Source organism: Delphinapterus leucas, chromosome 1 (genome assembly GCF_059928025.1).
Source record: "Delphinapterus leucas isolate spDelLeu-1000000601 "Yukka" chromosome 1, BTC_Dleu_Yukka2, whole genome shotgun sequence".
Classification (NCBI taxonomy): domain Eukaryota; kingdom Metazoa; phylum Chordata; class Mammalia; order Artiodactyla; family Monodontidae; genus Delphinapterus; species Delphinapterus leucas.
The window spans coordinates 125,951,309-125,976,103 of NC_143129.1; the positions used below are offsets into that span (position 1 = coordinate 125,951,309).

At 37.6% G+C, this 24,795-nt stretch overlaps 2 protein-coding genes across 2 annotated transcripts in view; one reads left to right on the plus strand and one right to left on the minus strand.

The window, feature by feature from the left end:
- The window catches only part of TNNI3K (TNNI3 interacting kinase), a 310,667-nt gene that overhangs the window by 55,155 nt on the left and 230,717 nt on the right, over positions 1 to 24,795 (minus strand). Inside the window, exon 24 of the mRNA XM_089920914.1 lies at positions 3,166 to 3,225. Coding sequence (XP_089777040.1) covers positions 3,166 to 3,225 — 60 coding nt within the window. The remainder of the gene's footprint in view (positions 1 to 3,165; positions 3,226 to 24,795) is intronic.
- On the plus strand, positions 9,363 to 24,158 carry LRRC53 (leucine rich repeat containing 53). Its single transcript, XM_030760041.2, is given in 5 exon segments — positions 9,363 to 10,114; positions 12,433 to 13,224; positions 17,861 to 18,358; positions 20,989 to 23,144; positions 23,146 to 24,158. Coding segments are annotated over 5 exon segments (3,768 nt in total). The 5' UTR covers positions 9,363 to 9,969; the 3' UTR covers positions 23,323 to 24,158.

Here is a 24,795-nt window from a genome sequence, read left to right on the forward strand (position 1 = left end):
GAAGGAGGGGAAATTTCAATCAATTAATAAATCCAACAGGCTTAACATCATAGTATAGAATGTAGATTTATTTTTACTTTCCATTCGAGGATTTCTCATATTTTAATTTCTATTCATCTCAGCTTGCTTTTCCTTTCAGCCTCTGATGGCAATACCTGGCTAGTTTTTTTTGACCCAGTTCTGTGATAAGAGCTGGCCCATAAAACTTATGCTTGTCTTTAACAAAACACAGTAGGCTCAAATCAGATTCATAAAATAGAACATTATTATTTAATGGTTAAAAGATTCTCTACATTTTTCACTATGGTGATGAGGTTCATGGCAGAGTTCCTTTAAATTGGAGCTTACAATTATTCCCTTTACATAAAATGGATTTACACACTTTCCCAAAAATACATCCATTTTATAAAATGAAGGTTGCTTTAATGTCCAGCAAGCATGAGGACTAAATAGAGTTGTTGTAAGAGAATTTAAAAAAATATTTACAAATAGTTAAGTATAGTTAGAAAATAGAAGAGTGTGAGGGAAGAAAATGAGAAAGAGAAGAGGAAAAAATAAGAAAGTAGTTTTCTTGAACTTTTGACACCCTTGTTACTTATGCACTCTACGTAACACGACTGAGAATATTAGTGCTTTGACATTATAATTTCATAAGACATGTAGAGAGCAGGCTTTGGTTTAAAAAAAATAATATATATAAATTCTAAACTCTTCACAGTAGCCAAGCCATTTCTAAGTAAAGCTCCGAGAATCATGTGATGAATGTATTGAAATGAAGCTTCAAACTCTTCAATGATTTAATCTCTTCTATGCATCCTTTTCAAGTCAGCTATGCAATCTGATGGGGAACCTCCAGGGATGGGGAACTCACTGTCTCCAGATCCATTCATTTATGTTAGGACAGCTCCGACCAATGGAAAGTTCTTCCTCACAATTAACCAGTTCTATTATTGTACTTCATTTCCATCTGTTGGCCCACAGAGAACTAGGCCATTCCCTTTCTTATATGACAGTTCTTCAGATGTTTAAAAACAGCTGTTGACTCATCCTAGATTTGTCTTCTCTGGGATAAGCATCCCTGGTTCCTCTAACTGGCTCTCACATACAGGATTTTCAATCCATTCACCACTCTGATCTCTATTCCCTAAAATTTGTGTTCCAGTTTTAATTATCCCTTTAAAAGGACATAACTGGGAAATATTTTGTTTGGCCATCTCAGGAGAGAGAGGAATGATCACATTCTCTATTCAGATGCAAGACAGATACTTCATATTCTAACTCCCCAAAAGCTTATTATCCACTAACCTTCATGATGCTCCTAAACCATATCTCCAACATTTGATTCTTTTCCTATTGTTTCTTTGACTCTGGTGTATGATGATATATTTATTCCTATTAAATTATTTCTTAGACATGTCCTACTACTTTTCCTGCTTTCAAATATTTGTTGTCTCTCTCAACTTTACTATATCTACACATGTGATGAGCAGAGCCTTCCTCACCTTGATCTTAACCACTGACTAAAAAGTTGAAGAGTAGAGAGGATAGAGCCTTAATGGAGCTACACAAGTTAAGATCCTTAAAGATGATTCTAGTTCATTAATTAGTGCAATGCAGTTCAGCAAATTCTCTTTGCATATAGCCCATAGTTATTCGTCTTTTCCACTAGGGGAGATTGTGCTAAGAGGCTTGGTCAATATAACAAGACTAGCTAGCTTAGCAGATCTTACCATTGTCCCTGTTTCTGGAATTCTCTCTCTGATCTAACTGGATATATCCCAGGCTTGGCACAGCCTTGCTCTGTCAAACTCAAAGGTTCAGAGTGAGAAGATACTTGGAACTCAAGCCTGAAAAGCATCTCTCAACATCCCAAGCCTCTGGCAGATGCTCTTGTTAGTAGGGGCTGCTGTAGTCCCACCAAATATACTTCTACTTCTCTCCACCTCGTTTGTTTCAGGACTGAAGAGAAGGGAAAGGAAGTTTTATGTTTAAAGAGTAAAGCTTCCTCTTTGTAAGTTCCAGTAAAGATTCCTGAGACAGAGCCACTCACTTCAGGCAGTAATCGCAGACCTGGAACACTTTTCCAAAAGATTAGGTTCCAGGGAATTCCCTGGTGGTGCAGTGGTTAAGACTCCGTGCTCCCAGTGCAGGGGCCCCAGGTTCGATCCCTGGCCAGGGAACTAGATCCCACATGCATGCCACAACCAAGAGTTCGCATGCCACAACTAAAGAGCCCACGAGCTGCAACTAAGGATCCCGCCTGCCAGAAATAAGACCCAGCACAACCAAATAAATAAATATTAAAAAAAAAAAAGATTAGGTTCCAGTCACTCTTTGTTAAGATTTTAAGGAAAGAAAACTTTCCTTGGATGGTTCCACTTTGGGATTTAGTTGTGCAATCTCAGGTTGATGCTGTTTTTCCCCATTTCTGCCCCTCCATACACTCGTTTATACATGAGCCTGTATGTATGATGTCCATCCCTCTCTCCTGTAGCACTCACTTGCATTTGGGAATATGTTATTATTTTTGAATTAGTGCTCATGTTTCAGTTCCCTTGCCTATTTTCAAATGCTATCTCCTGAACAGGTGTATAGAAAATTAAGGCAATTATAGAGAAAATTAAAGCAAACAGCTCCTTGATATTAAGGAAAGAAAATTCCATTAGTCTCATTACCAACACACATCAGTTTATGTAAAATATGTGTGGTATAAAAGCAATGCCTCCCAATTAATTTATGTGCTAATTTTAGTAATAATTTTTCCGGTTCTTATTGAACATAAATGGACAATGGCTTAATGTTTTAGCTTACATTTCGTTGTTTGTAAGAAATTTTGTATAGAAAGTAATGATTTACATAATTACCTTCTAACTCATTTGTTATTTTTAGAGTTTTACATATCAATTTTTTAAGCTATGCATACCCATGTCCATTTGCTTGCCTGATTATTTGTTGGAAGGGCCCCAATTCACTCTGAATTTGCCTTTGCCCTACAGATGCAGTCAATTCTCCTCCACCCTAAGAACTTAATTGACAGGGTGAAAATATGAATGGAGTTATGGACACACACTTTCTTTCCACAAGCACCACGTTAACTACATTCCCCAACGTCATTAGATATTCAAGCCTTTGTAATGGACATATTTCAGAAGCCAAAGTTCTTACCTCAGTGTTGCAGAGACACTCTTCTAACTTGGTAACAACTTCAGAAAATTCAGGTCTTCCCTGTAAATAAAGAAAAGACTTCTTTTCCCCAAAGAATAAAAGGGATGCAGCTATCTTTGGATTTTAAAATTGGATATTTGCATGTGCAAAGAATGAGATTAACAACAAAGTAGATTTTTATTTAAAATACACTTGTATTGAAGTGTTAATTGAATGTTCACTTGCTGTTCATGGAGGGATGTTGAGTCTCCCTCTGATAAGAGTTTTAAGTCAGAATTTGCAACTACATTCAGATAATGAAATAGTGGAAAAGCTTTAATTAGCTTTGTGCGCTTTAACGCGGCAGGTTTGCCTCTTCAAAATCAAAGAATAAAAGTGAATACTAAAAACTATTAACTATCTCAGTGCCCTATAATACACTGTTCAATGTGTCTGTAGGGAAAGAACTGCTACAGTTGATTTTATAATTAGCTTTATTTTTGAAAATACCGTCTGAGATTCAAAACTAAGATCAATAGCAACCTCATGACTATGCCCTACTTTAGGGGTTAAGATGAGCTTTTAATCTTCAAAAACTGTCATTAAAGATATTGTCCACTATGAACCTTCGTGTCAGATGAGTTTGGTCAAATAAACATTTCTTGTATTCTGATTATATTCCAAGCTTTGTTCTAGTTGCTAGAGATATATAAATGATTATGGATCTAAGGAAAAAATTCTCGGGATTTTAGAAAAAGTTGGTTTCTTTTGAAGAAATTATATGCCTTCTTTTTTCAGGTCCTAAGGACATGTTACATAACCTATCATTTCTCCCTTTATGAAACTTTCACTGCCAGGAGGTGGATAGCCCAATTTAACATTCAGGTGCAGTAACCAACTAATTTAGATTCTTAGTAGAACAATTTCTCCCTTAATATCTAGCCCTCCCCTGAGGACACTGCTTCCCCCAGAGCTCTCTCAAGAGGAAGCTGTTTTCTCTCACATATTCCTGTACTTCTAGGTGGGTGGGGATGGTACTGGGGGTAAGCGGGGGGCGGGGGGGGTCTGTGTCTTTCTCACTGACATTGTAACTTCCAAATGGTTTCTCCTGGAAGAGCCACCAGTTTGTCAAGCTTTTCCCCAGAGTCCCTCTCCTTTCTCTGAAGGTTTTGCATCTGGCTCACTGTCATGCTCTCTAGCACTACTCTCAGTGCTTTTATTATCCATGCAGATAATCATTAAGGTGGCCTGAACTCTGGGGCCCTTTGTCTCCTCTTCTGCAATGCTCTTATCCTCCACCTTCCCTTGGTCACTTAGCTCCCCGGTCACTCATACCCTAGGCCCTGTTACCAGCGACGCCTGCAACTCCTCCGTGCTCTGCATCCTCACAGTTTCCATCAGATGGCCCTGGGGCTCTACCTCCTCTCTACCCAGCTCACTTTGTCCGGAGCTCTGACTCCAACAACTTTGACTGCATAAACCATCTTACCACTTAGGAAGACGCTGCTTTGCATTGTGAAGATTTTCAAATGTACCCTGAAGTAAAGGAAAATAGTGCAATAAACCCCTGTGTATATATATATATATCACTCAGCCTTAAAAACCATGTTTTTGCTACTATTGTTCTATCTTTTTGTCTATCATCCGATGTCTCCCCTATTTTTTGTTCCTGTTACCATCTTTTCACCATCATCCAGTCACCTTATTTCCTCCATGATTTAGCTTAGATTACACTGGCAATCATATTCACTCCATCCCACATAGCCTCAACTCCCTTGCCCTATCATGAATTTTGTACACAGTTGGAAAAATCCTAGTCTCGATTAAATCCATCCTTCCGGCTCTTATTTCAAAATTATGACCCTCTAACCTGAAGTGGACCCTCAGTACTGTTTAGAGAGTCTATTTTGTATTCCTAGCTCACTCTCTCTCACTCTCTAAATGGCTGTTTTGCACCTTCTCCTCTTTCCTCAAACCTCTAGTTCCCGCTAATACTTCAACCACCCACCTATATCTAAACTCACATCATCGGCCTTCACTCCCTTTTCTACAGATGAACTTTGCCTGATTCTATCCGAGGGCAATTCCTTCACTGTGTACTAGATCTTATCCTTGCTAATCTACTCAAGGACATTGCTCTGACAATAATTCTCCCTTCTATTTTTTGCATCATCAGCATTCCCTTTCTATTGTTTTATCCCATCAACATACAGGCATATAAATTCTCTCATCTTAAAAACAAATAAACAAAAACAAAATAAAACTCTTGACTCTACTTCTTCCTCAAGCTACTACTCCATTTCTCTGTTCACCAAAATTGCTCTAAAGAGTTGCCTAAATTTGCGGACTTTTATTCTCCTTCCATCTGTCCTCCATCCCAATCAGGTTTTCTCCTATAACACTGCTGAAACTGCTCTTGTCAAGGATACAGACTTACCTCCTCATTGCTAAATCCATCTTACTTGGCACAGCATTAAATGCAAATAATCATTCTTTTGTCCCTGAAACATTCTTCAACTGGACTTGAGGTCACTATTTTCTCATTATTTTAATTCACTATTACTTGCTATTTCTCAGTCTTCTCTTTAGATTTCACTTCTCCTCTTTATCTTTAAATTTTAAATTGCACCAGGCCTCAGTCTTTGGGTCTCTTCTCTATTTAATTTGTTGAGGATTTAATTCAGTCTCATGGCTTTAAAAAACAACTTCCAAATATCTATATCTAGCTTAGTACTCTTTCTTGAACTCTTATAACTCAACTTCTTGCATTTATAGTCTTCTCTGCTTCAGTAAATGGCAACTCTATCCTTTCCGCTTCCAACCACAGGATAATATCTGAATTCTCTCTTTGTCATACTCTTGCTTCTAATTCACCAGCAAATCATAATCATTCTGCCTTCAAAATGTATCTAGAATCTGAATGAACAAACTGCATTTATATTGGATCAACCCTCCCCCAGATAACAACTGTAAACTCTGGATAAAATGTAAAAGGCTGTGACCTGAAAGAAACAGAGAGTGAACAGGAGCAGGTAGATTTTGGAGGGGACTCACAGAAGAAAGGAAGGGCATAGGATAAGGTTCTTATCTTTTTTTTTTTTTTTTTTTTTTTTTTACAACATTTTCCCTAAGGGTAGGCCCCATCTGCATCTTAGAGAGCAATTAAAATTCTGATGGCGGCAAGCCTGCAGTTTTGCCTGCTTGAAGAACCCAAGGATAGAATTCAGGGCATCTAGGGTAGAGTGAATTAGCTATGGCTTTGTAACAAATTATCACAAGTGGTTTAAATCAATACCCATTTATTATCTCCGTGGGTCAGAGTCTAGTACAGGTTAACTGGGTCCCTTGCTCAGGGCCTCACCAGATTAAAATCATGGTGTTAGTTCACTCTGTGATTCTCATCTGAGGCTCAGGGGCCTCTTCCAAGCTCACTGGTTACTGGAAGAATTCATTTCCTTCAGGTCCCTGTTTTCTTGCCAACTGTTGTTCAGGGATAACGCTCAGCTTCTAGAGGATGCCCATAGTTCCTTGCCACATGGCTCCTATAAGCAGTTCACAACATAGCCATTTGCTTTCTTTCTGGCCAGCAAGGGCATGTTTCTCTAAACTTTTTCCCCTGTGACCAACTGGAGAAATATTCTTTGCTTTTAAAGGGCTCATCTGATTAGGTCATACCTACACAGAATAATCTTTGTCTTGCCATATGAGGAAACATAATTATGGGAGTAATATCTCATCATATTCATAGGTTTTGTCCAAACTCAAACGTAGGTGGTATTCCTGGAAAAAAGTGGAAGGAATCTTGGGAGCCATCCTAGAATCCTGCTTATCACACGTAAGCACTAGAAAATGAGGGGAAATCCTAGAAGAAAGGGGTCTGGGAGAGGGAGCCCCAGAATATGCATATAAACTCTGCCTAAGTCTCTGGCTGACCTCTGAACCACATATGCATAGGGCAGACTCTAAGCAGCCCAGGTAGGCTAAAAGAAGTGAACTGAGATTAGATCTTTTGCTCAATGCAGGACATTGTTCTTACTATTTTTTCAGTCTGAATTATCTAACTCTTATTCCTGCCTGTGGAACCCCTCTGCCCTCTTCAAGCCCAACTCACAAGACACACCCTTTATAAAGTGTCCAAGGATTTCGCAAAATAATTTTTCACTATTATTTAGATTTATTTCATTCTTTCTTGTGTTACAACTAGCTATTTACATGTCTATATCACTAGCTGGAACATGATTTGAGGGTAAGCAAAGGCCTGTTTACTCCTGTATACCTAGCATGTTCCACTGCACAGGATAGCTTAGTTGAGCTCAAATTTGTTACATTAAATTGCATCATGATAATAAAAAATTATACAGAATCTGACTACCTCTCATCCTTGTCTAAACCATCATCTTTTGCTTGTATTATGATAGTTTCTTTCTAATTACTTTTGCTGCTACTATTCTTTGCCTATTAAAAGTATGTTCCCAACATGGTAGCCAATCCACAGCTACCATCAGACTCAATAGTGAAATACTGAAAGATTTTCCTTTAAGATTAGGAATAAGACAAGGATGCCCACTCTCATTCAATATAGTATTAGAAGTCCTAGTCGTAGCAATTAGGCAAGAAAAAAGAAATAAAAGGCATCCAACTTGGAAAGGAAGAAATAAAACTCACTGTATGTGGATGAGTTGATATAGAAAACCCTAAAGACTCCACCAAAAAACTGTTAGAACTAATAAAAAGATTGAGTAAAGTTGCAGGGATACAAAATCAATATACAAAGATCTTGTTGTATTTCTGTACACTATTAACAAGCTATCAGAAAGAGAAATGAAGAAAACAATCTCATTTACAATTGCATCAAAAAGAATGAAATACCTAGGAGTAAATTTAACCAAGGAGGTGAAAGACCTGTACACTGAAAGCTACAAAATATTGAGGAAAGAAATGGAAGAAGACACAAATAAATGGAAAGGTGTCCCATGCTCATGGATTGGAAGAATTAATAATGTTGAAACTACCCAAGGCAATCTACAGATTCAATGTAATCTCCATCAAAATTCCAATGGCATTTTTCACAGAAATAGAACAAACAATCCTAAAAATGTTATGGAACCACAAAAGACTCCAAAAGCTGAAGCAATATTGAGAAAGAACACAGCTGAAGGCATCATGCTCCCTGATTTCAAACTGTATTACAAAGCTATAGTAACGAACACAGTAGCCAAAATAATTATTTAAAAATGTGCTACAGATGAAGTAATGCCACTCACAAAAGCCTCCAATTACTCTCATCTTATATGGATAAAAAACCAAAGCTCTTGCCTTCATCTCCAAGGCACGCACAGCCTGCTCCTGCTATTTCCTGGCTTCCTCTTGTGTAGCAGGCCACACTGACCTCCTCAGGCTGAGAGCACACATGCCTTCAGGGACTTTGCATTTACCATTCTTCCCACCTGGACTGACCAGCACCCTTCATCTTTCCCAAGTCTTTGTTCAAATGTTACTTTATCAGGTTTTTCTTGTCACCGTATTTGCCCTACTTATTCCATAGAACTTATCACCAGATGACTTAATACATATTTTCATATTTTTTGTTTATTGTTTACATCCCTTCGTAGCATGTCCATCCAATGAAGGCAGGAGTTTATCACTTGCTATTCTATCTCCAGTGCCTTCAGCAATGCCTGGAGCACAGAAGGAATTCAATAAATACTTGTTGAAAGAATGATAGAATTAATAGTTTTATGTTTTTTTACATTTTATTTTATTTTCAAACTATGTTTTGTATGGGTAGAAGGTTTTTATTATAATTTGCTTTAAGTTTTTTTTTTTAAACCAATCAGGGAATACATTATAAATGAATGGCCTTTTTTTGAACATTAAATCCAAAACAGTGTTAATATTTCATTGGAGAGCTGAAATAATGGTAAAACTATGATACTTACTAAACTCTTAGAACATTTCATCTAACTCATAATGCTCTGTAATGTAGGCATTTATTATTTCTATTTTAAACATGAAAAGGAAAAAATAAGAAAAATTACATAATTTATCTAAGATAGTATAGTCAGTAAATACGAGAGCTGAATTCAAAGCTAGGTAGAGCTTGTGATCTTAATGCTCCTTCATTCTCCCCCTCTATCTGTGGCATCTATATCTGTGAAGAATAATTTCATTGTAAATATATGTTTCAGTGCCTGAGATTAGGTTCTGCATACTAGAAAGAACACTGGATTTGGAGTTAAAAGACTTGGTGTTAAATACCTAATAGCTATGTGACTTCGGATGGTTTATTAACCATTCTAAACTTCAGTTTTCTCAGCCTCAAATTGAATTGCCAAATTAAAAGAATTAAATAAGGTAATATATTTGCAAAAGCTCAACAAACTATCAAGTGTTTTACAAAGTAACTTAATTTTTTAATAATCTATATTAATGGCTGTGCCTTGGATGTGAGTTCTCTGAATTTATGGTCAAATGCTTTAACAGTTCAGTTTGTGTTTTTGTTTATTGTGGGTATACATATATATTTGTTGAAGCATAGTTGATTTAAGATATTATATTAGTTTTAGGTGTACAACATAGTGATTCAATATTTTTATAGATTTTACTCCATTTAAAGTTATTACAAATCATGGCCATATTTCTCTGTGCTGCACACTATATCCTTGCTCCTTATAACGGCTCAGTTTAAATTCTATTCAAATTAAGGATTTCAGCCATTTATCTAGCATCATGTGAGAAGCCAAAGTGCCCATTAAAAAGCAGAAATCACCAAAATGCCTCATGAGCTGAATATACTGAAATCCCTGGATAATAAATGCCAACATTATGATGTGCATTGCTCTCTACTTTCCTTTCAGGTGGATGGCTCATCTCTTTGCTATTATGCTGCAGTTGGTGGCGGCCTGCCCTGCATCATGTATGGTGTGCACCAAGGATGTAACCCTCTGTCACCAGATAACCTATATAGTAGGTAATAAAACCAGTAACTCTAAAAAGCAGTGTTTAGTGTACCTGACAAATTCATTGCTATGCCTGTCTTTGTACTGACTGATCTCTCGGCTCAGCCTGAAAGAGGTAAACTTTTAAAGAGCAAGCTTTCTTTAGTGACTAAAGATTGATAATATTATTTTATTTTCCTGTTCGTCCCTGGTGGTCTTAACCAAAACTACTTTAAGACCTTCAGAGGTAACTGAGGTATTTTGCTCTTATAAAAGAATACCACCATTTTATTGTTACATACTTTTTTTAATAAAAGAAAAAAATTGATCACTTTAATTATATTTTGTCCACACTCTGTGCAGATTTGAAACCTACCACAGGCTGGAAGAAATATCAATGAATCAGGAACCTGAAGTGCAATTGTTCAGCATTAGTAAGATTAAGTGATGTACCAGCAAAACAGATTATTATCAAAGTGCATCTAATTTTGAAAGTGTAGTCTTTTTTTATTGGTAGTAAATGAGCTGTAGAAATGCTAACAAGATACACTGCCTGTATTCATTACATATTGCTTGCTTAAGTCAACAATTTAATAAGACACCTTATTAACAAATTTGAGGAGAATGTGATTTACATTCTGATATCCAAGAAGAGATAAACAAGCTATAAACCATGCCAACGGAAAAATTTCAGAAACAAATCTAAGATCGAATGGAAGAAAATGAGTTTTTCATTTCTAAAATCCTATGACCCCATGAGAATTAAGAGGTAGATGGCATTGTCATTCCTGACAGGAGAGAGACAGTTTCAAGGCTAGTTCGTTGTATACTGTCTCCAATCTGTATAGAAAACACTTAACAAACACTAAACTCCCATCCTCTCAAATAGATCTGACTTTACTACATTTTTTATTTTTGATCAGAGATAGCTGTTTGTAAGAAACAAATATTGCTCATCTACATTGCTACACCTCTATATATTCCTTCTCATTTACAAAGTGTCACATTTGTGAAGTTAGATTTCATAAACACAGAGACTTAAATGGATGATTTGCAAGTGGAGCCTGTCTGGTCCTAGACAAGAAGTAATTGACAGAAACAATAGCCTGCTCCCTCAGAGTCAGAAATCTCTAGAGGACTGAGGATCCCTAAAAACAAAACTCCCTCAGCCCGTATGAAAAACAATGATGAAAGGAACAAAATGCCAAACTGGTTAGAATTAATAGAATTCAAATAATCAGTAATAAATGCTAAAAATAAATACTAAAAAAATAACACCCCCAAACAAAAGCCCCATGACTCATGATACGGAGATGGGAGCAATTCTTCCAAAAGAAGGCACTGTGGAAATCCTTTGTCTTTTACATTTTTTTTAATCTCTTTGTTTCAGTGATGTAGTCTGAATTTCATAAGGGAATTGTGATTTGCTTCCCCCATGGTTGATTGTTCTAATATCACCTGTAGACCTCCCAGGGACAATGGACTCTTCCATCCTTATGACACTGTCATTTTCAGTCAAAACAATTTTAGCATGATAAAGATGTGTTACAATAACTCCTGATTATAATACATCTTTATCGAGTTAAAACGCTTTGATTTCTAATGACAGAGCAGTGATAGCTCTAGGGTGATTATGGTGAAGGGATTTAACAGTTGGAAGCCCTGAGTACCACCTGTCATTACATGATGGACTTCATTGGAGGGAACAGATATTAGACAGGAGGCCAAGATGGCCCAGACTATAATGAGAACCCCACTGACAGATCCTCAGGTTGTCTGGAGAGAACATAGATCCTTACCAAGTTGCCAACTTTTAGCCTGGAGCTAAAAAGCAGAAACCAACGGTCCTTCTCACTTCTCCCACCCCAATCCACACCTTTATGTTTGAGAGAAAAGATGATTGGCTTCACAGCATAAATATACATTGCTTGTGGAAAACTGGTTAGGAAGCTCAGACACAGGCTCGGCCGTTGAGTGACTGTCTTGGGCCAGCAGGGCTGGAGCAGGTCAGTACACAGCCTCACAGAGAGAAAGCCTGAAATGCGACTTTCAAAAAAACATCAATGATGATAATCCAAAACAATGAATTAAATTTAGCATCTAAAGGAACAGATGGGTTTGTGTTTCTCAAATAAACATGTCATGGTAACAAAGAATATAAAAATCCATCATTCTGAAAAGAGCCACCTTCCCCTTAAACTGAGAAATCAGAGAATCATTTTCATTTGTTTGTTGTTCTTACCCAGGTGATAGGATTGTACTCAGAGGGTATTGATTATCTCTGCTCTCCACTGTGTTCCCCTCCCACGTGTGTGTACTCGCTTCTAGTCTGTGCTTTTCTTCTCCACAGCAGCCCCTGTGACCACGAGGGTTTTAATCATCACTGATGGATATCTCTCATCTATAGAGAGCACAAATCTGTCCCTCTTGTTTAATCTTGCTCTGCTCTCCTCGAGCAGAAATGGCATCGAGGATGTTCGGGAAGACGCCCTGCACACCCTTTCAAAGTTGCGGACGTCGTTGCTGGAGCACAACCAAATATCCAGCTCTTCGCTTACCGATCACAGCTTCAGCAAGCTTCGCAGTCTGCAGGTGCTGGCGCTTAGCAATAATGCTCTCTGCGCCCCGCAAGGGTCTTGGTTCCAAAACACCAGGGGCCTGACCCGGCTACAGCTGGATGGGAATCAGGTCACTAAACTGACAGACAGTTCTTTCGGAGGCACAGATCTCCACAGTCTCAGGCATCTGGATTTATCTAACAGTTGTATTTCCTACATTGGGAAAGATGCCTTCCGGCCGCTGCCTCGACTACAGGAAGTAGTCCTGCCGGGTGTTTTTACTCCACTGAAGCAGTTAATCCTTCTGAGCTTAGATAAGAACCAGTGGAGCTGCACTTGTGATCTCTACCCCCTTGCCTGGTTCTTAAGAAACTACGTAAAGTCTTCTGCTCACACGCACAGGAATGCCAAGGACCTAAATTGTCAGCCATCCACCATGGCTGTGGCCACTGCAAAGAGTGTGCTAAGGCTGTCTGAGACTAACTGCAATTCCAAGGCTGCCAACCTCACTCTGGCTCTAAAAGACAGAAGTCCCCTCTTCCCAGGGCAGGATGTGGCCCTGCTGACTGTCCTGGGCTTTGCAGGTATGACAGGGAGAAGTGTGCCCAGCTTTTCTCCATATTCTTGAAGTACACTAAATGATGCCTTTCTCAGGCAACTGGGGAACCTTTCCAGGGCTTGTGGAAGGGAGAGGTTGTCAGTAGTGTGGGAGGATGTTAGTTGATTTGGCATAGGTTGAAAAAACTACCTGTTGCAAAGAAACTGTCTAACATAGAGGAAAGGGTCTTGAACCAGAATTCAAGAGCTCTAGTCCTGGTATAACTAGCACTGTGATCTTGAGTACATTAACCTGTTATTCAGACTTCGGTTTTCTTGTCTGTAATGAGGGAATAGTCTATATTACAGTACTGGTACATTCATTAAGATGCTGGGAGATAGGGGTTAAAAAAGTGATGAGACATAGTCTATTTCCTCAAGGCACTCCCATCGGTGTGCTTCTCTGTGGTGGAGTGAGAATCAGTGGGCTTTACCAAGTGCAGGGGGAGATGCTATTACGACAACCAGGTGCACCCTGCTCTACAGTGCTTGTATAAGTACTATAGAGCTAATACAAGCTCTATAAGCTTATACAAGAGCATCTATACAGCTTATACAAGCATGAGCTCCGCAGTTAGATTATCCAGGTTTGAAACCTGGCTCTGCTCTTACTTGCTGTGCGACTTGGGCAAGTGATTTATCTGCTATGAGCCTTGGTTTTCTTCTATTTGGGGGTTTTGAATTCTTTTAAGATTTCTGTTTGTCTAACTTGTTTATAAACTTGGAGCATTACCCCACCCCACAACTGACTAAGGAGAGGATACTATCCAACCCTTTAAATTTTCTATGGTAGTTTGAAAATTTTTTAAACTATGCATCAGCTATCATTACATCTCATTGGATGAATGATCTAATGTGATGCTTTGTGGCATTAGTCAAAGACCAGATATGCATGAGATTTGTCAAGATATCTAGATGTTTGTATGCTTTCAGTGCATGGTGAAATCCTTTGTACCTGTGGGTAGCCATGGTGATGAGAAGTGTGTGTGTGGGGGGGGGGAATGTATGTGTTTGTGGGGGGTTCCCCAACACTGGAGGACCAGAGGCTTGCAAATGGCACTCAGGACTGAACTGATATAATTTGAATATGTGCCATAAATAATTATTCCATAGCAGGTTTCCAGTGAATCACTTGAACATCAGATTTTTAGCTCCTTTTAATCAGGATAGATGGAGACCACTGTCAGGTCTAGACAGTGAAACTACCACCAGCAGTAATCAAATTCACTTGGAAGTGAATTCAAATTCTCTCAGGAAGATAAATTGTTTTAGAAAATGTGTAACCATGTCAGTAATTTTACGTGCTAAGAAATAATTTACTACAAAAGACAAAAGCACTAGAGCAACAGAGAGTTTCTTCTTAAATGTGTTTCTTAGAATACTTAGTATGTTATAGGTATCTTTTATGTCTAGTTTTAGAGAAGATTTTGCCAAGTTAGCAACTCTGCATTAGTGTAGAAATAGATAAAAATTCTGGAAGGTTCCAAAGGCTTTGTCAAAATGATAGGAAGCTTAACATGTTGATAAATTATGAATATTATTACATGCATGTTAAGTTATTGTGTGTGAAATTACCATAAAAATGTAATGGTTTTTTTGTGTTGTTGTTTTTTGTGTTGTTTTTGTGTTGTTTTGATGTTGTTTTTAAGTGAGATTCCTCTTTAAAACAGCTCTGACTTTTGATACCGATTTACTCCTTCGAAGGTGCTACTCCTCCTGAAGTGAAACGTGTGGTCAATAATCTATCCCTCTAGATTGTGGGGAAAAGACTTAGAACTAAAATTTGGCCTCTGATTCTATTTTCTTCTTTGGCTATAGATAAATCATCACAATTCCAAGGAATATGTAAAATCATATTCGGTGAATTTAAAACTGATAAGCGGCTAATTGGCACCTAACCTCTTGACACTTCCTATTCTGTGAACTGGAGGATAAAAAGAGAAAGCTTTCATGAAGCTCTAACATTTCCAATTCTTCAATGAGATTTTTATCATTAATTTTGCATTTTTGTTGTCTTTCTAACTCAGAAATATTCTTAGAATACTTTTTAAAAATTGCAACAATGCCCATGGCAATGAAAATTCAGCCATCTTCTTGATAGTAGGTTCAGCCTACCCACAAGCTTCATCTGCTGATTTTGCTCTCTGCAGTAATAGAAAATGACCATACCTGAGTGGTAATGTGACACAGACATAGCTCTAGCATCAATAGCGGGAGAGTGAGTGGTTCCTCGTGGTTTGGACACAATTTACTGAGAAACTCTATCCCATAATCAGATTACGCGTACTCTCATTTCAGTGGCTGATTCATGCATTTAAGAAATTTAGGTCTTTCTTTCCTTTATTATTTGGTTTAGTAACTGCATCAGCCATACATAGTATTCTCTTAATGATTTGTTTTGGATTTTTTTTCCTAACAGCTGAGGCTTTTAGGATCTAATAGGACAATACCAAGCCTAAAAAGCAGCAGCAGCAATTACAACCACAATAACATATAACAATGACGATTCACTGAATCTTACTATATCAAAATACTGTATTAAACATGTCACATATATTATCTCACTTGACCTCTGAGTGGTATTAATTATTCCTGTTTGATAGAGGAGGAAAAATAAGGCTCAGAGAGGTTAGAAAATGTTCCCAAGAAAAGTATCAGAACAGAGCTTTGAATCCTGAGTTTTCTTACTCCATGTAAGAGATACAGAGATGTTTCTAAAATTTTATTATTTTCATGTTTTTAACATTTAAAAACCAAAACCTTTGGAAAAACCCAGACTCTAGGATTTGGCAATTAAAATGTTCTGATCTAACTTTTGCCACTACTTTTTAAAAACATGGTGTTTTTAATAGAGATTTCATAATTTCAATATGTTGTAGCACTTTCCAAGAGTGTATTGTTGTCAAAGAAATAAAAATGGGGCTTAAAACGTTACGATCTGGTAAGCTACAAAAAGGTTGGCAGATTTTGCCAGAAACTGCTATTCTATTTGGTTAATCTTCATCTTTAGCAGAAAAAAATGAAACAACTATGCCTGACCCCTTCTTTTTTCTTTCAAGTTTAAAAAATATCATCACATTTTCATTAAAGTTGTCTGCAGTGGAGAGAACCAGGCATAGTGCAATCAAGGAGTCTAGAACGCTGGTATCATCTTATTCACTGTCCTCATCTCCAGAGTCAGGGAACTGAGTTTTCCAGGGCAACTGACTTGTCCAGGGTCACACAGCAAGTTATAGGTAAAGCTGGACTCTGAACGCAGAACTCCAAACTCAGTCTATACTGACACCATGTCCTCCTGATCATCATTTTGGAGATTTGTAAGATGAGACCACTCAGTGCTTTTCATTATTAGGATTCATAAACAGAATTCCTTCTGTTTATTTAAGAATATTCAATAAACAATTCTGGTATGCTTCCTCTGTGCCAGTGTTGAGAGCACTGGAAATACAATATCAAATAAGACTGAAAAGATCCATTTCCTCATAGTGCTTAATTCTAGCAGGGGAGGACAGACAGTGAACAAGCAAATGAATAAGTGAACACAATAATTTTATACTGTTATAAGTGCCAAGAAAAAAGGAAATCACTGTGTCAGAGAGAGAGTTGGGTGTAACTCAGAGACTTTGGTATGAACATCTATGTGGTTGAGGATGCCGTTTGTCAAGATGAGAAACAGTGAGGTAGAAACAGGTTAGACTCTGCACTTGAGTTTGAGAAACACTGCCGTTTACAATGTTATTTAGAGGATAAGCTAGCCTATAGGGAACATGAAATGACTGTACCAGGAATTCTGAGATTAGATGTCAATAATTTTATTGTGGTAGTTCAAAGAAGGGAGTGATCTTTGCAAGATGGGAAAAAATAGCAAAAGACTTAGATTTTAAGGGATAAATGAAATTCAAATAAGCAGAGATAGGAGAAAGTATTAGAAGCATCACAGAGAATACACAACGGCTTAGAAGTACATTTTAAGACTAATGAATTAAAGAGTTTGAAACATAGTGTTTGAATGTGGGAAATGATAAAAAATGAGGCTAGGAAAGAAGGTTATGGCAAGAATATACTGAGTCTTGAATGCCAAGGAGTTTGACCTTTATGCTAATAGAAGCCAATGATGTATTCTGAGATAGGGGATGAATCTTTAGAGGTGATTAAAATATGGCAATAGCTTGTAGAATCTTCTTTTCTTTGGGTGGAGGAGGTTATTATACATGAGAATTTCAGGGTATAATGCTAAATGTGGTCTATTTTTATTGACTATGGGATTAAGAAATAGGAAGTTTCATTTCCCATAGGCAGAAAAGGAATTTTAATGCAGGAATTATTTTATCTTGAATGAATTTCAGTCCATGAAAAAAACCCCTTTTTCTGTCAACCACATTCCAGATGGTATTGTTTCTTATAATTTTTAATCAATACAAAGAAAGATCCAAACTGGAAAACAGTACAATGTCGATTAAATATCCTCTGTCTGGACTAATATTTTTCCACATGGTGATAGATTTCCCACCCATTTTGACACCCTTTAAGCCATTAACCTTGATATTTGTGGATTTCACATTTGATGATTTATATGTTTCTTCCTATGATGTTATCTTTTCATAGTCTCTCTATTTGTCACAGGAGCTGTTGGTCTCACTTGCCTGGGTTTAGTTGTATTTAACTGGAAACTCCAACAAGGCAAAGCAAATGAACACACAGAAAACCTTCCTTGCAGAACCTTCGATGAATCCCTGCGTGATCATGAGGCAAGAAATTACCACGCTGAGGGATGCTGTAACTGCCACTTAACCCAGGAAAACGAGATAAAGGTCATGTCCATTGTGGGGTCCAGAAAGGAAATGCCGCTCTTACAGGAAAACAGCCATCAAGCAGTACTGGCCTCTGAGTCCACAGCCCTTAAGCTGAAAGGGAAGGGCCATGGGGCAGACAGTACTTTCTTCTGCTTTGGTGGCAGACTGCTGCAGTCAGGATGTTCAGAGCCTCCTGGGAATATGGCAGCTTTTAATGAGGCCAGCTTACCTACAAGATATTGTCCAAAGAGAGTTGAAAAGCTGAGGAATCGTGAGCCTGGGGAAGTCCAACCTCAAACTCTGCCACAGCATGTAACAAGAACAATAGGTGAGTTGTCTTGTTTTAGAAAATCCCACTCTGTTTAAATCCCTCTGAAAGGGTAGCCTTCTTTGATTTCCTCAAAAGAGAAATGCCATAAAAATCATCGTGACACCGGCCTATTCCTCTCCTAAAGATAATGGACATGTATCTGTGCGTATGGAGTGAGGTGTAGATGAACACTTCCCAAACTCAGGAGCTGAGGGTACACCTTGTGCCAATCGGCAAGTGAATTTTGTGACCCGACACCTAACAGTGTTTTTTTTTGGTTTGTTTATTTTTAAGAAGCCTTTTAAATAGCAATAGTGCTCTTAAGATTTATAGGAGGCTGAGTATTGGCTTCTATTCCAACATCCTTCGAGTCTAATGCTAGTTCTACAGTAAGCAACCTTCCCAGAGCATGACATGTTAGAAGAATTGGCCTTCTAATGCTAGTGATTCATTTCAGGAATGATGTCAAGACACATACTTTGCTTGCTGAGCTGTCAGGGATGATAACTTCCCAGTTCAGGGAAAGTCAGGACTTAATTCATTGTCCCATGTTGGGAGCCGAGTGAATCTGGCTGTGACATCTACCCACTGTACATGGGCGATGTCAATATTTAGGTGGAGGCAATGAATTAAATGTCTTCCTTTTTCTCCCTGAATAGTAAGGCAATGCTTTCAGGCTCAACAGTGAAACCTTTGACAGCTGCTCTGTAAAGAGGTTCCTGTCATTTATTTGAATTGGTTTACAACAGGCAGAGCTTTCTCTCAGAATATGAATGACAGAGGTGCTGCACCAAGAAATTCTTACCATGGGGATCTGGCCCTAAGGATGGATTTGGGGACAATTGGAAAAGAACGAAACTGTATGCTATTCCATATGTGGTATAAAGCAGGATGTGAATTTATGCCATTGCATCCCCCAGACTTCAGATCTTACCAGTTTCGGGGGCCTGATGATTTGACTGAAAAGAGGAATGGCTAAGGAAGAAAACATCTGCCATAGAAACCCGATCAGATTGGTTTTATTTTATAAAGCAATAAGCACTTAGCCTTTCAATAGAATCATACCTTAGGTAGATGTTTCATTTTAGCTTTGTCCAGAGCCTTCACTTCTCTGTGGGAAACTCCTATACTAAAGGGAAAGTGGCCTCTTAACCATTTAAAACCCAGTCTCTTGTTTCACACAAATGCTGGTTTGTCAAATCAATACAATTACTTTTAAGAAAGACTTGAAATTTTGCTACATGCCAGGCATTGTACTGAAGCTGGAAAGGACAGTTATTGGAGAGAAAACGTTCAAGACCACACCTGCTCCAGAATAGAAGTCTGTAAGAGGCAATATCACTCTAATTAGGGCTTCTAACTCGGAAATATAGAATTACAGTATGTCAGGGGTAGAGAAGATTTTAGAGGTGATCTAGTCCAATAGCTTTTAATATTTATCTTTGAGGCACAGAACTCTCTTAGAATATGTTAAAGGCTAGCAGGTCTTTCTCCGGAAGAATTTTATACCCACATAAAGTTCCCACTAGTCTAATCTCCTGATATCCAGCGAGTAACTGGCTTCTTCAAGGTTACTCAGAGAGTTGAAGTTAGATCTTAGATTAGAACTGGATGCAATTTGGGGCTTATTTCACCTCTTTCTTTCTATCACTGAAAGGAATAATTCTTTCTTCCTTTGGATAAACCAATTTCACAAAACAAGAAAAAGTACACTGGTAAGATGTAATTTTAAACTTAATATGCATTGTGGAAGAGGATACGGTTTAGTATCAGACAGACCTGGGTCAAATTCTGCCATATCATTTAGTTGACATGTGACTGGGAGAAAACATGTAACCTCTCTAAACTTGTTTCTTCCTCTGTAAATGTGCTAGGAAAATAGGACTTGTCCAAGGGATCAGGTCTCTTAAATGAAAAAATGAATGTACAATATTTAACACAATGCCTACCTCTTATGCTCAATTAATGGTGAAATATTACTAATATTTTTGTCATTAATATTATTTAACATGTATCATGAATAAATATTGTATTAACATGTGCCATTTAAGAGTCTCAGACAGATTCTTTCAACACAGACCAGGCCATAGTCCAAACCACATATTCATTTAACAAATATTTAATGAATATTAAGTGATGCCAAGTAAACCAGATACGGACTCTGCCTTATTGGAATCAGTAACATCACAAGTATTTCTCTGTTATTGTTGAGGTTATTATCTGCTTGAAACCTATATATTACTCAATATTTTATTATGTTCTTCCTAATATTTAGTCCCAAGTGGTAAATGAATTGAGAAAAAAATTACTATAGCTACTTGGAAAGAATTTAGATATTATTCATATTTAAAGCTAACCTAATGGACAACTAATCTAAAGATTTACAACTATGAATATTTTAATTTCTAATTCCACAACTTTTACATCAGCATCACAACTGATTAAAATGTGGCCATAAAGAGTGCCATTGCAAACACACCAAACTGCCAAATGTCCCTTGAGGATTTGGTTAAAAATCAGGAAATTTTCAAGAATTGCCATAATCAGAGGAGTCCTTTTTGCACCTTTCATAAGGCTTCTAAGCGTCTGTTTGGTTGGGGTAATAAAACTCTGCTCAGTGCTAAATTCCTGCATTTATTGTTCAGCAGATATCAGCAGTGACACATTTAGTAGAAGATATGCAACATCCACTTCAGCCCTGGCAAGAGAAAGTCTTGAAAAGCATTTAACAAATGAATCATGGCAGCCTCCAATAGAAAAAGGACAAAATGGCTTACAACCACACAGGCTGAGACATTTTATTACAGGCTCATCATCCAAGCCTTGTGAGCCTGAGGAACACTCTGTACAAAAAACCTTACAAAAACATAGATCAAAATATGATGATCCTTGTGGGCTGTTAACACGAAGCAGGCCTGGGTATTTGCAGCCAAACAGTTGTCTTATCTGTAAATATGTGCCCTGTGACCAATTTCAAGATTATGTGAAAGAAAGGAAGCCAAATCGTCGAGAACTTTCAAAGCCCAAGAAAGAGCAAATCCAAATTAACAGAGCAATAGAAAAATTCCTGATGAGTGAGGACAACATGGAGTTATTGGGGTTATCAACAAAAATCAAGAAAACATATTCCCCTAAGAGGGTTAGCTTCCATCATCCTGATTTAGTAGAAAAAAATAGTTTGGTGATGTCATCCAAAACATCAAGCCATTGGAAAGAGCAGAAAAATCAAAGTAACCACCTGACCAACTTGGATCTCAAAAAATGTAGCAATCCTCAGGAGAGAAACAAAGGAGGAAAATGGCTTACTGATCCACAAATTCTGCAAAAGAAGAGAACCAATCAATCTGACTTCAAAGGGAAAATTAAAGGACAAAATTTAAGGATAAAATTAAATTTAAACCCTTTTAGAAAAGTTAGAGTCCATCCAGAAAAATCCTTGCCAGAATTCCCAAAGAAACGCAGACAAGTGTCACCTTCTAATAAATTCTCCAAAGTTTCTGAGAAAGAAGCCAAAATAAACCTTGTGTCCTCTGCAGATTTTCACCAACAGTCAGAGAGTAACAACTATGTTAGATTCACTGCAAAACGGCTGCCTCTCAAACATGCCCCAAAGCAGACCCCATATTACAGAAAAAACATTAAAAAGGCTCCTCTCTTCAGTGCTGACAACTTGTCAGTGGCCAACCAGAGCTCTATGGAAGGCAACTGTCACCCTACTGGTCATATTCCTGATGGAAACCCATCAACATTGCATCAGCCAACACCCACTGTGACTGAACACAGGCAGTCACACTCCCCCGTCTCGACTGAGCAAGTGGGAGGTGCAGCTCGCCTTGCACTGGGCATTCCTTGTTATTTACCAGCGACTTTGGAAAACATAGGAAGGGATATTTTACCATCCCACCATTTTAGGGGGGCTGCTGACCAAGGGGTGACAGAGCCCACTGAAAACATGGAGCAGGACAAATCAAAGATCAGTGAGCTAAATCAGTTTTCTTTGTCCCTGGGGAATCAAATCCACAGGACTGAAACCTACAAGGAACATACTTTAGATCAAAATCAAACCTTACAACATGCAGAGCAACTCTCAAGTCACGAACAACTTGGAAATGAAGAAAAAACGTTAATGACAGAACCCAAAATATCACATCCAATTGTGGAAATTTGTGTTATGGGTGAGGGAAATGATGTAGAAAAGAAACTTCCTAAAACAGAAACTTATGATTCCTCTCCTATTTCCCGGACACAATCCAAGGGCAACTTTACATTTATGAAGACAAATTCTATTCCATACCAAAATAAAAGAGAGCTTCCCAAGGATATCAGTACCTCTCTTAGTACTCAAGCCATCTGGCCTCTAACCAATAGTAGTGAAAAAGGAATTGACAGCACAAATGCATTGCCCAGAGATGATGGCACTGAAGCACTGCAGATAAAAATAGTAGGGAAAGAAGAGAAAAAAATGTTCGATGAAAGCAAGGCAAATTCTAGTATGTTAATTAGGACCACACAGATGACCTTAAATGGCACCACAAAAGAAAAGCAACAAACTTGGGAAAATGGAAAAAGTGAAAAACATATATTATATGATTCAAACTCTGTTGAGGCGACTATTACAGCTAAGGATTTGAGAATGACAAGTTCCCATGAAACCAAATATAGACTAACTTGTAGTGAAACAGATCTTAAAATTAACAGTAATATGCATGATTTGAGAGAAGTTCAAGATTTTCAAACAGATAAAGATAACAGTGCACATAAAGAAGGTGCAATGACAGGGGAGACATTACCAGAGTTAAAAAGACATTAGTTTTGAGGCAGAAAATAAGGTGTCTCTAATTCTTAGAAGAATAAATGAAGCTGAAAACTCTGCTCCTAAACCTACATTGTGTCCACCATCTGCTGAATACGTTAATTCATCACCTTTAGAGGCAGAACAAAGTGAAAAAAATAACTCAAATAATATTCCTTTTCTACTTTAGCTTTCTTCAAAAGGACACACAGACACTCCCTAGCCTTTGCATGCATTTCAAATGCAGTATTTTGGAGGAAAAATCTTCAGTAACTCTTTGTTTTCAATAAGATAAAAGTACACAGTTGAATATAATGCAAAAATCAAAGAGCCACGAGATATGTTTGACACAATTAATTGAGTTTGCTTCTCTAAGGAATGGGAAAATGGGAAAGAAGAGTTGTGCCTCATCCTGGAAAAGAAAACAAACATTAAAAAAAAAGCCTTAAGCAAATGAAAGATTAAATAAGAAAAAGTACTTGAGCAGATTTACACTTGATGATTATTTTATGGAAATTACTATACACATCTCAATTAGTGGTATTACAATATTTCTTTCGACATAGATGATTATACATTCGTACTTGTGCCTGATCTGTTTTCCTAATTATGGTATGAAAATAAAAATTGAGCTTTGTTTGTTAACTGTAGTCTAGCTGATATGCATATTGGCATATTTCAACCATTTGCGACTGTTCTATTGACAATTATGCTAGATCCTAAGTAGAAGTCTTTAAAAACTGTTATTTCTCTAAGAGAAAAATTTAAGGATTTCCAGATGTAGTAGGTCATTTCTGTAAAATCTGTAAAATCCTATAAATCCACTAGGTGGAGATCTCGACTTCAATCATTTTAGAACAAATGGGACTTCAAAATCAACACAATAGCTCCAGAACAAAAGGAATATTAACAAGCTTTATTGCCAATTGTTATTAACTTACGATTTTGAAAACTAAATAACCCATTAGCATGTAAGCTTTCAAGGCTTGAGCTCTTGAGTTTGGCATGCCACTACTGTTTGGTGTGAGTATTCTTCCTTATGCACAGGAGAGAAATGTCTTTATAAATATTAGATTTAAAAGCCATAGTAGAATAAGCATTTCTTATTCAAAGCCACACTTATTTGAAAGATAGAGGTATACTCAATATTATTAGTGATATCCTAGTAAAATGTTGAAAACCTAACATCATGATATAGAATACTATAATATTTCATATTTTCTAGTGGGAAAAAAGGTCACAAATGCAACTAACTTTCTCTTCCCCTGTCTCTATATCGAAGTCTCTATATCTTTATAGCTACATGCGGCAATATTATAAAGCTTAAAAGCTATTAGAACAATGTAAATATTGCTTACATGCCCCATTTCCTGTTTTCTTTCCTATTCAGAATTGGTAGCAAATGACAACTTTCTTATTTTGAAAACTTCCTAAACTTATTATCTCTCTTCTTTCCCTGGATTCAAAATGTTCTTGCTTTTAACTCTGACTCTTCTCCCCTCCCTCCTCGAGCTCAACTCCTATGCCATCTGTCTGCCTCCCCGGATCCCACTTCCTTTTGTCAAGCACCTTGAAGGTAAGAAGAGCATCTATGCCAACTTTTTCTTGCACATTAAGTTTACTGTATTCTAATTGCCAGCTCCCTCAGTTTTGTAGAGCAGGT